The 13,270-nt window shown below is 40.2% G+C and overlaps 1 protein-coding gene across 1 annotated transcript; it reads left to right on the forward strand.

Annotated features, from left to right (window-relative positions):
• Nucleotides 1-260: 260 nt before the first annotated feature.
• LOC139729858 (notchless protein homolog 1-like) lies at nt 261-12,271 on the forward strand. The gene is made up of 11 exons (XM_071640781.1): nt 261-394; nt 2,507-2,724; nt 3,348-3,427; nt 4,328-4,404; nt 5,175-5,309; nt 7,139-7,294; nt 8,422-8,557; nt 9,221-9,267; nt 10,935-11,137; nt 11,436-11,478; nt 12,080-12,271. Exons 1-11 carry the CDS (start codon nt 263-265, stop codon nt 12,269-12,271), a joined length of 1,419 nt encoding a protein of 472 aa, XP_071496882.1. The 5' UTR covers nt 261-262.
• Nucleotides 12,272-13,270: the final 999 nt, after the last annotated feature.

Here is a 13,270-nt window from a genome sequence, read left to right on the forward strand (position 1 = left end):
TTTGACCTTGTTTTTTGGATATCTCGGCTCAGTCATTTCAAAACCAATTTTCATCACGTAAAAACGTTCAGTTCTCCTTATTTTAGAATTGTATGCTCTTTAACATTTTTATAGAGTAATTTCCAAATATCTAGCAAAACATAAAAACTGAGTCCTCACCTCAACCAATACTGTACCATCCCTTTAAAAGAATTAAAGAACTTTCTTAGATACTAGTGTTACACTTATTCTTCAATTTTTGTCCTCTTCCTATCAGGTGAAAATGGAGGAGGGACAGCGAATTCTAGCACAGTTTGTGAGTGAGACTGGTGAGACCGCTGGTGCACCATTCGATCTGCCTGTTGACGTGACGACAGAGAAGCTACAGCTGATATGCAATGCAATTCTTCAAAAGGTACTCAGAGGGCAGTCATGTGATGCACGCACTGTGAATGTTGCTCTTTTGTAAACTACATGAATGTTTTCAGAGTATTGTTTGCACTGTGCAGTTCTTCCACTGTGCACAATGATAGAGCATCATCCATCCTCCATGAATTTGAATTCATCTTGGTATTGGTTCTTCTGATTCAGATATTCATAGAATGACAATTATTATTAAAATGTGACTGTTTAATGAGTGTAATGTTAATGCCTAAAAAGTTAAGACATGATAGTTTGGTGGATATCATCTTTTTCATTTCAAATATAGCGGTAATCATTAGTTATCATTTAATTATTCTGCCCCATTTTGTTTTCATGTACATGTACCTAATACTCTCATGCAACATGCTCTACATGTAGATCTCGAGTTCAAGAATGTCATTACATACCAAAAATGTTCTTTGTGATGTGCTTTAACTCTTAACGTGCCATGGTCGCCAAACGGCGACCTTAGTCCTGACGTGCCATGGTCGCTGATCGGCGACTAATAAGAGCGAGAAAAGCATTGATCATTTAAGTTCTGGTGGTACGGTAATGTGTTACACCAAGCAACTGCCAATGATATGTACTGGTAGCTGATTAGCATAGCCATCGTTTCCACTAAAAATATGAGCATGCTTACATTGGAAAATTTTGAGTAAATACACGATTTTTCAGCTAGATGTATTTTTTCACATCGGGAAAATCCGCAGCGGGCGCACCCTCTGCGAGATGTGTATGGATCAAAAGTCTCATAGGTAAACCACGCGTGTGTATGCTATTGACTCTGCGTGTATTGTCTATGCGGTTCCACTCGCATTGTTCCGCTTAGACGCTGTCCTGCGGGAAGCTGCTTTAATATTGTCCCTCAAAGAGGGTCAGCTTTCGTTCGTCGGTCAAGTCTTTCATCCTTTTGTTTTGGTGAACGTCACTAATCGTCCCCACGCTAGCATAGGAATTGCGCGCGGATAAAGGCCTGCCGATTTCAATAGAGTACGCCCGCCCGCGGTCCGCTTAGACAAAAGGAGGATTAGCCGGTTCTTCCTTCTCAGGTGGACAAAAGACACTATTCCAGGGCCCGGGACAATTACTTTAGTTTCAAATACAGGATCTGGGACTAAAGGACTCAGATTTTGGAATGAATTACTGAGGCAGAAAGAGAAATTGCTAAGACTAAATAAACTGCTAGTATCTTTGGAATCATACAATTCTAGAAGGCAATTTTGTTATCATTTGAAAGAGGAGATGTTGCTCCATTGAAGAAAAAACACGACTGACTCTTTTTTTCCATACTACACAAAAATTTCTAATAATTTTTTTGATGTATCAAATATTTCTGCAATATTTCAGATTCAGATAGATATTGTGGCAAACTGACTGCATGACACGAAAGAGCAAACATTTCTTGATATATGTTGTGTAGAACTCAATTCAAAACAGTCAACAGTTTCAGAGATATGGCGGTTTTAAGTTTCATTGTCAGTCCAGTTTCGAAGCGTTCTGGTGTTAGGTAAAAACCTCTGGCACGTTAGGGGTTTTGGGCCTGGCACATTAAGAGTTAAAGAATGGGAAGCATTTCTTTTTGTACAGTATGATGAAGTATGAAGAAAATCTACTAGAGACAATATTTAACATGCATGAAGGTATCACTGTTATTACTGAAGTAATTGGCTCAGCTCTATAGAGAAAGTGTTTAATGAGGGGCATCGCATTTACTTCTTCCAATGTTGATTAAACTTAGATATATACAAGTAGATGCTATTTAATGGAACACACCATCACTAGTTGCTATCTAACTATCCATTGAGAAGATCAGTAATGGGCTCCTAGGAGAAGAAGTGCCATCAACACAAAAGAGGCTGCCTCGCATTAAGTGAGCTCATAGTAAGTAATTGTGTCATGCAATTGATGAAAAAATGCATTCTTTTTCATTCAAAACTTATGATAGATGCACTTTGAAAAAAAAAAACACATAAGAATGCACAAAATCTTGCTGTGATGCCAAAACATTTTGGGAGATGAGATGGGGAAGGTACAGTGTGCCTCTTTCTCCAATGCCCTCTCCAATTGAAGAATCTTTGCCTGTATCATGATATCCTACATCCAGGAGGATGCCGTACCCTTTGCCTTCTACGTGGATGAGAGAGAGATAACCTCAACTCTTGCAGAGAGCCTCAAGAAGGAGGACCAAGAGACGGAGCAGGTGCTGTCCATCGTCTACCAGCCACAGGCCGTGTTCAAAGTCCGGGCAGTGACGAGATGCACCAGCACCATCGAGGGTCATGCGGAGGCCGTCATATCGGTCGCCTTCAGTCCAGATGGCCGGTACGAAAGGCACCCTTTTTTTTTCTTTTTTTTTTTTTTAGACTCAGCTGTGATTGTGGTGATAGAGGCATTGCATTTTTTTTCTTAGTCCCTGGCAATCTTTTTGCACTTTATTATTTTCATTATCATGATCAGGTTAAAACTAGTTTTTTTTTTTTTAGAAAATGTGATATCATTCTCTCTGTGTCAGTACAAAGATGAACAAACTTGATCTGAGGTCATGAGGTCAGAGGTTACTATGTAACAGTCCATGGCCAGAGTTTGAGATATTGAGTAAAGTTTCTAAACTGATTGATTTAGATTTGATTAAGGTAGTTCACTCAATAAGATCTTGAGTAGATATTTTAGTGTCAAAGTCCAGAATTAAGAACTTGTTACCAGCTCACTACAGAATGTGTTACTGATTTGCAGCTCTTGCTAAAACAGGGCCTAATCATTCCTGTTCTGGGAAATTCTTGCAGTAGACTTTGCCACAAGGGAAACTGTGTGTGAGGCAATCGTCATGAGGGAGTGGTCACAGTGATATTGTTTGGTGTGATTATGTGGATTCGGTCTAAAACTTGGCTCTGTTGGTGCTGAGCACACAAGCTGTCAAAGAAATGTCCCGTATTTCTGATCAACAGGTATTTGGCGAGCGGTTCAGGAGACACAACAGTGAGGTTCTGGGATGTGACAACAGAAACGCCACAGCACACATGCAAAGGTTAGCCACACCCTCTCGCCAGAGGTAGATGAGTTGCGAACATAAGATCTTCAGTTGCCAGTTGAACATTGAAATGCTGCACATAACTATTTTTTGCCAAATGTCAGACAAGCTGGCTAGCGTAGGTTAAATGAATGGCCGCCTCTAAAAAGAAAAGGGTTGCAGGCTTCAAATGGGGGCTGAAGAACATTTTTAAATTGAGGCTGCTAGTAAGCCCAAGGTGCATTTGTGTATGTGTATGTGTGTGTGTGATGGGGGGGGGGGGGGGTGGGGGGGGAGAGGGGGTATAGCCCAACTTTCTCCTCATGATGGGCGTACAGTACACTCCACCTAATCAGGCATTCCCATTTATTGGGTAAGAAATGCTCTGCCAGACACTCCCCGATGAAGTGGAGACTACTGTACAGGGGCATGTGATGGAGGTGCCTTGTGAGAGACGGTTAACCCTTTGCACATTACAGATCTTTAACTTGACGTATTGCAAAGAGTTGAGATGAGTCAGTTAAGTGATCTGTTAAGGAAACAAGTGAATGATGCTAACCCACTGTGGTTTCAACCCTTCCCCCTTTCCCCTCCTAGTGACTACACAGTGGTGCAGTCAGTAAGTCATATATTTGTCTGTGAAGAACATCATATGGGCACATCTGGCTATACAAAAGAAAAAAATGAATGTTTGCATTTATCATTATTGTTTGTATTGTGATACTATAGTTGGATTGTTGCAGGTTATCCATGCAGAGTCACTTTTCATCTGAAAGATTAATTCCTGGATTTAATCATGCAAAGCATAATGTGTTCCTTAAACTGACAAAACAAATGCACACACCTAAGACTGCAAACTCATATGAAAATTACAATATTTTTTTCTTTTAAGTTAACAATTTTTATTTGACTCCTCAGGTCACAAGCACTGGGTATTGTGCATAGCTTGGTCACCGGACGGAAAGAAACTTGCTTCAGGCTGCAAAAACAGTCAGGTGAGGACTGCAGTCTCTATACCACTCTGTCTGCCATATATGTGATCCAGATTGCGATAAAGTATATTTCCACAGTAGGTTTGTAGCTATGATGCATACGGCTGCTTGTGGAAGTGAATGCTAGTATAGTGGACAACAATATTGTACTCATAGAGTCATTACTGAGAAACAGGGGGAGGAATGTATAGATAGAGAAAAGATCAGAATTCCAAGGGAAGATATTAAACATTTCTTAAGTAATTGATTGATTAATTGATTGATTGATTGATTGATTGATTGATTGATTGATTGATTGATTGATTGATTGATTGATTGATTGATTGATTGATTGATTGATTGATTGATTGATTGATTGATTGATTGATTGATTGATTGATTGGTTGGTTGGTTGGTTGGTTGGTTGGTTGGTTGGTTGGTTGGTTGGTTGGTTGGTTGGTTGGTTGGTTGGTTGGTTGGTTGGTTGACCTACCGACCGACCGATTGATTGATTGATTGATTGATTGATTGATTGATTGATTGATTGATTGATTGATTGATTGATTGATTGATTGATTGACTGCTTGAATGTGAGCAGTATTGTTAAGGTCAATATACAAATGTTTTTATGAATATGCATTTGTAAATAACCCACTGTTTGATTATGTTTAATTCATTGTTAAAGTGGAAGTAACTCAGAATATTTGATAAGATATGTTAGGTAGATGTCTGTGTTGTGCTTTGTCCTGTGTATGATCCAATCATTACTTTCATCTGACTCTCTGACATATCAGATAAATGTATGGGACCCAGAAACAGGGAAAACAATCGGGAGAACTCTGACAGGACACAAGCAATGGATCACTTGGTTGGCATGGCAACCATTTCATCTAAACCATGAGTGCCGGCACTTAGCATCAGCATCTAAGGTATGTTTCCCAGAGTCCCCACGCACATATTGGGGAACACTGGAAGGCTTCTCTAAAATCTCAGCTGAAACTTCACTTATGACATTAGATGGACAATTACTTGTGTGTTCGACAGTACCGCTTGCTGCCCAAATACTGTTTGACTTGGATTTTGTGGTATAAGAAACCCAAAGCAATCAATTTGCAGTCATAACAGTCAAATGCAATGATTGAATACTCAGTTTTGATTGGTCAAAGTGGTACACCAATTGGCCTTCTGCAGCAAACATACAATTAATAAGCTTTGCATTGCTGCCCCTAATAAAGGACCGGTATTTCTCCAGCTGCACATGTATAAGGTATACAGTATAGCAAAATCTACAGTAAGTAAAGGAGTAGAAGCAGATGCACAGGAGGTACTTGCAAAGTATACAGGACCCAGTTGCTAAATAATATAGCAGGAAAGAGATATCGCCATTTTTGCAAGTTTGGCAAGTGAAACATACTGTTCATTTCATGACATTACAAATCACTCTACTTGCAATTTGGTGTAACTAAAACAGAATCTCTTGGCAATAGTTTGTTCTCTTGCATTTCTTATTTTGTGGAACACGTTAGGCAGGAGAACAATGTTTGTTATTTTGTTGACTATTTCATGAAGTATAAGTGTGAATTCATTTGTGCAGTGTATACAAAAAAAGTACAAGCTTGTTATTGTAACAAGAAGTGTTTATTTATCAAACAATTATTCAAGAGTCTGCCCACATTTTCTTGGTAGATCAGAAAAAAAATAACTATAAAATGCACCAACTACTGTAAAACCAGGAATTTTCGCGTGCACTTTAATTTCGCGAATTTCGCGAGCGCCAAGATTTGCGAAATTAAAATGCACGCGAAAGTCCATGTTAACACTATATCCAATGAGCGCCAGTGGCACTTCGTGAAAATTTCATGCCACGAAAAAGGCTGTCGGCTCCAATTCGCGAAAAATTCATGCCGCGAATATATCATGTTTTACAGTAGTCTAGCAACCCTGTACATGACTTCTGATATTCATTATATTTGATACATGTTCACTTTGATTGGCATTTTGTTTCTGAATTGATAATCATGCTGCAATAATGATATGTGACCCACCACAACAAAAGGATCCGAAAGTCACTGATAGCCGAGCCGAGCCGAGAAAATCGAGTTTGAAGTCAGATCATCAAAATTGGTCAAAACCACTCAATTTCTGTTTTTGGCATAATTTTGTAGTCTAATGTTTTGTCTATCATCTCCTGAAGTTTAGAAGCTAAATGATCAAAGGAAAGGCAAGAAATCAGTGTTTTTCTGGGCCATGATTTTCAGACTTTCAAGAGAACAGAAATGTGTCGAAAGATTTGGATTAAGCACTGCAGATAGACTCTGCCCTTAGCAATGAGGGAGTGATCTTATTGGTCAGTGCGTGGCATCCTGGTTATTGATTGGTCGTGTTTAGACCACTTGCGCTAAGCTTGAATGAACATCGCAGAGGTTGCTAGGAGCATACCTTCTATTGTCAAGAGGTGAAAACTGTCTTACCTCCCTCGATCATGATTTCATCAGAAGGAAAAATTAGAAGGTGGTTTTCTTGAAACACTGATTGCCTGGACCACTCGACATGCTGTCATGAAATCATTGATATCTCCGCAACCGAGTACTTTTATGAGTCGTGTTATATGTGAATTTAAAGTGGAAGAGTAAGGGAATAGTTTTATGCCATTTTCAGAAAATGGACCTGTTTGTGGCCATAACTTTTGGATCCTTTCGTTGTAGAAGGTCACATATTTCTTTTCTTTTTTTCTTCTTGTCCATTGTGGTGTTTTTAGGATGGAACAATCCGTGTTTGGGATGTGATAAGGGGAACATGTCTGCGGACGATGTCTGGCCATCTTCAGTCGGTCACCTGCATCCGTTGGGGTGGGACTGACCTCATCTACTCAGCCAGTCAGGACAGGACGGTCAAAGTGTGGAGGGCCCAAGACGTAAGTTGGCCCATCGTGTTGTCTCTGAAATATGTGTTTGCCTCAAATGAAGAGCTCAGTTGACCTCGAGTAAAATTAAGTGTCCAATTGGTCTCAAATGAAGAACTCAATTAGTATTGGTCTCAAATATAGAGCTGAATTGGCCTCAAGCAGGGCAGATCCAGGAATTCAGTAAAGGGGAGGCACCTTTACAGAATTAAAGGGGGCGCACGTGCCCCCCCCCCCATTTTTTTCTTTTGTTTTAACAAAAAATAAAGAGGGGGCGCGCGCCTGATGCGCCCCCCTCAGGATCCGCCACTGTCAAGTGAAGTGCCCAATTGGTCTCAAATGAAGAACTCAATGTTAGCCTTAAAAGAAGAACTCTCATTGACCTCAAAAGAAGAATGAAGTTGGCCTCAAATGCAGAGCTCAATTAGTATTTAAAGAAGAGCTCAATTGTGTACAAATGAAGAGTTTAGTTGGCCTATATTGAAAAGCTCATCGGCCTCAAATTAAGAGCTCATTTAGCCTTAAATCAAGTGCTCAGTTCACCTCAAATGGTCTCAGATGATTGGCTGCAAGTACAGAGTTCAATTTGCCTCAAGTGAAGAGCTCAATTGGCCTCAAATGAAGAGTTTAGGTGGACTCAAATGATGCTTAGTCCACCTGAAATGAGTTTGATTGGTCTTTGATGAAGTGCTCAGTTGACCTAGAATGAAGAGTTTGATTCAGCTCAAATAAAGAGATTCAGTGGCCTCAAATTAAGAGTTTAACTAGTCTCAAAGTGAGAGCTTATTGGCCTCAAATGAAGAACTCAACTGACCTTTAGTGAAGAGCTCAGTTGGCCTCAAATAAAGGGGTGAAAATAGTCACTTCCTTACTGAGCTACTTATTCTGGTATTCCTGCTGGACATCACATAAATTGAAATATTGACATTTGAATAATCACAGCATGCTTGACAATTGTTACATTTTCTTGAATCTCCACACAAAAAATGTGACTGAGATTTTTGCTTTGCTTTAAAGTCATAATTTCCTTACTATAAATCTTCTTAGAATTCATATTATTTTAATTCATATTATTTTACTGCAAGTCAATTAATTGTTCAGTTTGGAATACTTTTTGTCTTGTCTGTGTCTGTGAACAGGGCGTGCTGTGCCGGACTCTACAGGGACACGCTCACTGGGTTAACACCATGGCTCTCAGTACGGACTATGTCCTGAGGACCAGTTGGTTCGATCCCAAGGATGCTGGGGTCATTCATCGAGCCATCAGTGAGACTGGTGAGGTTCCCTCCGTGTTCTCTGTGTTCAATAGCACCATGGCAACATGCATGGATGCCATCTTCAGAAACTGTCAATATATGTTCTTAAATACAGGTGTATGTCATTCACAGGTTGCCCCCCAAATAAGAGAATCATATAATGTCATGCTTATTTAGATGTACGTAATATAATGCTAGATCTGTGAGATGGTGGAAAATCACAGAACATCTGTACAACCAAACTTCCAGTGGTGTTACCTCCTGATGGAAGTGGTTGAAGAATGTATACTTTGGATTAGACTGTCATTAAAAGGTAGAATTTTATTAAGAAACCAATTACGGTATTTCTGATTTTTGTAATAAATGTGATGTGTTGTGCTACCAACCAAACCACATCATTAGTAGAGATCTCTCTGTCAATGAGCAGATGCTGGTTTCAAATGAGAACTTCGGTGTGTCGGGGGGGAGGGGGGGCAGTTTTTACATCTCTTGTGAATTGCATGCACTGGACAATATAATTCTAACTCAGCATAATATATCATTGTGCATATATCATGTTTTGAAGTATCATATTGCTCAAGGAGAAGATTATGAAAATATATATGTGGCAAAGGCCAAAATAGAGCATACTTTATGTCATCTTTATTCATTTTTTGTTTGTTCGTTTTGTCATTCTGTACAGCTGAAGAATTATCAAAAATGGCTTTGGAAAGATATAACAGTGTGAAGGTAAGTAAATTCACTTTGTTTATTTGGTTAGGTTCTTTTTTCTGTTCTGAGCATTGATGGACTGATTTTCCTTTTTGTTAGATTTGTCAAGGATAGCAGCCTTATCATCTACTACATGATAATAATGTATTTATATAGCATATTTTCCATGTACATTTTCAGTGCAATTTACAATGAAATTATTGATGGAATAAGTGAATTGTTTAATTTTTTTTATTTATTTTTTTTTGTACACTGAGAGATTGCTGGTTGCAGAGAGCATAGGGAAGTTGTTTCCACAATCTAGGAGCAGCAGATGGAAATGTTCTATTACGAAGTGTGGCCAGCATCCTGGTAGTGGGATGGTTCAGCATAATACCTTGTGAGGAGTGGAGGGTGTACCAGGATGGTTCACTGTCATAACTGGTGCCACGTTTTCAAAACTGGGGGGCCACTTCCTGGTTTCATGAGCTAACAAGCAAAAAATAAAATAAAATAAAAAGGCCTTCAGTGCACATCGGGTGCCACTTCCGGGGTAAAAAAAGTGGTGGGACACCCTTTGTACAGTACTCTCCACGTAATCGGGTATCGCTTAAACGGGTACTCCGTTTAATTGGGTAGAAATGTCATAATCAGTTCCAATGCACATTAAAATTACCTGATAATCGGGGTGCCTCTCTGCATATACGGGTAGATAATTTTCTTCTAATCTAATTTCTATCCATATTTTATCGCCGATGTAATACTTCAAGAAACCATGAATGTCAAAATTTCCACTGCTAATTGCATTCTCTGCTTAATTTGCAAAGAAGACCGATCATTTTGCAAGTGATTAAACATGAAAACACATCTACCAGTACCGACTTGCCACATTCAAATGAACATTACACATGTAGCTGGCACTCACATTTGCGTAGTCAGTCAAGAGTTGAACACACTTGCGCTCCTCCCTTGATCTACATTTCACAATACGAGAAGTTTGCAACGAAAATCAGGTCATGCACCAGCTCCATAATTTTGCTTTTCCCCAGTCACTTCTCGAAAAGTAACACGACGTTCTGCGTTAGAGAAGTGTTCATTTCGGAAAACGCCTGCTTGTTAGCGAGGAGTCCATATTCAAACGGCAAAGTTTTCTGAAAACATATTTGTTGATAAAAAGAGTGTAAATTTTTGCTCGTGACTGAGCAAATGTAAGGTAGAAGTATAATATGCGTGCAAGCACCCGTGTTACGCATACAGTGTAGGTGTTTTTTTGCAGTGTACAATGCAATATGTACGTGTATACACATTGTGTGTGTCAATTGTGAATGAGACGTGTTCTTCTGTTAATCGGGTACTCCGCTTAATTGGGTAAGAAACGCCTTGCTAGAGCCTACCCGATTATGCGGAGAGTACTGTATTCCTATGTATGGGTGCAAAAAAAAGTGGGGGACACGAACCCCTGCCCCCCCAGTTCCACTGGCCCTGCACTGATAGTTATGAGTTCCGGTAAGTAAGGAGGAGCAAGACTTTGGATGCATTTGAGAGTGAGTAGACATACATATCTTGTAGTGGATCCTTTACCTGACAGTAAGCTAGTTCAGTTGACAGAGGACAGGTTGCATGAGTGAGAATTTGAGTTTACCCTGTGACAATTTTTGCAGCTGCATTTTGAACTCTGCAATAATCTATCTGTTATGGTGGTTCAGGGTGCTGAACCAGAACGGATGGTGACGGGCTCCGATGACTTCACCCTGTTTCTATGGAAACCAGAGGAGGAGAAGAAGTCCGTGGCTAGGATGACAGGCCACATGCAGCTGATCAACGAGGTGGCGTTCTCGCCGGATACCAGGCTGGTGGCCAGCGCCTCTTTCGACAAGTCGGTCAAACTTTGGGATGGGAGAACCGGAAAGTGAGTTTGTGATTATATGTGGTTGGAAAGAGCATTTTAGTGAGTTTAGTAATTAATTTCAAAGTCTAAATCCCATGACATGTTTTGCCTGTTATGTCATCAATACATTTGAATTATGATACCTTCAAACAGGATTTGGATATTCTGTTTTCAATACTTGACTGATTGTATCATATTCTGCCTCTCCACTCCCCACCTAATACTTTTTTTTCTTCCAATGAATGTAATAGATCTGTATGTATGAGTTTATTTCTAATTCTTGCTATTTCTGTTTGTTTGTTATTGATTTTGTTGACAGGTTTATAACAACATTTCGAGGTCATGTCAGCAAAGTGTATCAAGTAAGTCTACAATTAGTGACGATCAGTGGTTGAGGCACTAATTAAGGAGTACTTGTACTTATTGTCAGACCTGATTAGTGATTTAAATCTACAGAAGGCCATTTCAGGATGTTCTTGTAATGTTGTGAAAGATAGTCTTAGAAACTACAAAGAATCTTCGCAAGCCAAAATATTGTTCTAGCATTGGACATGCATTATGATTATCAAAACTACTGTCTGGAGCGGTTACATGTGAATGAAACAACACAAACTTGCCAAAGACGTAGTAGTGTAAGAAACTTTTGTATGAATATTTGACATGATGATGTGGCACAGCTATTTCTGTGTTGAATTTTTTTTTAAGTAAGAAATGATCTGACAGGTGTAGGGATTTCATTCCCAGCAATTTAATCAAGCTACTCATTCTCCAGAACAAAGAGTAAACCCATGAGAAATTATATGATAGGTAGAAGGAGTTCATAGCCATGTATTGTGGCGAACTGTCTTATCTTGCGGGCAAGCCAATTTTGTCTTGTCAGAGTGTAATAGAAGTTAGTTCGTGTCTTATAGCCCTGCTCTGCCTGGTCCACATTCTCAAGCAAGTTTCAACTTTCTTGTCCAGGTGTCCTGGTCATCGGACTGTCGACTGGTCTGCAGCGGCAGCTCGGACAGCACCCTGAAGGTGTGGGATGTGAAGGCCGGCAAGCTGATGGTGGACCTACCTGGCCATGCAGACGAGGTCTACGCCGTGGACTGGAGTCCTGATGGTCAGCGGGTGGCCAGCGGAGGGAAGGACAAAGTACTGAAGATGTGAGAAAAGATGTTCTTTTTTTTTTTTACTGCAAACGCCTATTTGTAGTTTGTTTAGCAATGACAGTATATATACATTTTTTTCCCTTTTTTTGTGGTGGGGGGGGGGGGGATTATCAAGAACCACTGTAAGTGAACGTAAACGACCCCAAAACATGGCCAAGTAGAACAAAACAAAAACCCAACAAACAAACTTGGGATGGATGGACCATGTACTCCAAAGATATCTTATAGCTTGAATCATGGGGACCATGTTCAAAGTACCCTTTGGGAAAAACATATGTGCCTACTGGTATGTATATTAACTTATGTTAATTTATGTTTCTTTTAGGGAGACGTATTGGACCTAGAAGACATACAATGATGTATCACTCATATTATTGGTCATTATATCTATGTCTTCCACATCAGATGGAGAAGATAGCCAACAGATGACCACAACAAGCCTTGCTGGACGAGCATCGGAGCCAGGACAAGCCGTCCTCCACCCCTTTGGGTCTGTCTGGTCTGCCTGGGTCTCTGCCAGCAGTCACTGGTCATTCCTTTGCGGTCATCGGTCACTGCTCTGCTCCACAAGTTTGTGCAGTCGAAGTGTGCAGGAGCAGATCGATGGACTCATGGTGTGTGTGTGAGACTGTTGGGTTGACATCTTAACCCTTTGCATGTTCTGAGGGCCAACTGACATAGAAAACCTCAATGTCCTCGTACACACTGTTCAAAGTCCCTGGCACAGGTAGGGTTAAATCCCAGTGGTGCCGTCTACTCTGGTGCTGTGTGGAACATGGGAGGCGGACTCGAGGATATCATTACTGGATTTATGTGCCTCTCCCTTCCCGCTACTTCTTCAGGGAAAGTGTCCAGCGCCAGACTGTGGGGGATATTAATATGTAGAGCACCGTGGCCAAGATGTCTCTGGCTTGGCCGCATTATACATAATATGACCACCCAGTTCAAAAACAACAAAAAGTTGAAGATTAGGATCCTCTCTAAAGGACCAAAATAT

Source organism: Diadema antillarum, unplaced genomic scaffold (assembly GCF_040938485.1).
Source record: "Diadema antillarum isolate AM-2024a unplaced genomic scaffold, OU_Dant_1.0 seq00000266_RagTag, whole genome shotgun sequence".
NCBI lineage: Eukaryota > Metazoa > Echinodermata > Echinoidea > Diadematoida > Diadematidae > Diadema > Diadema antillarum.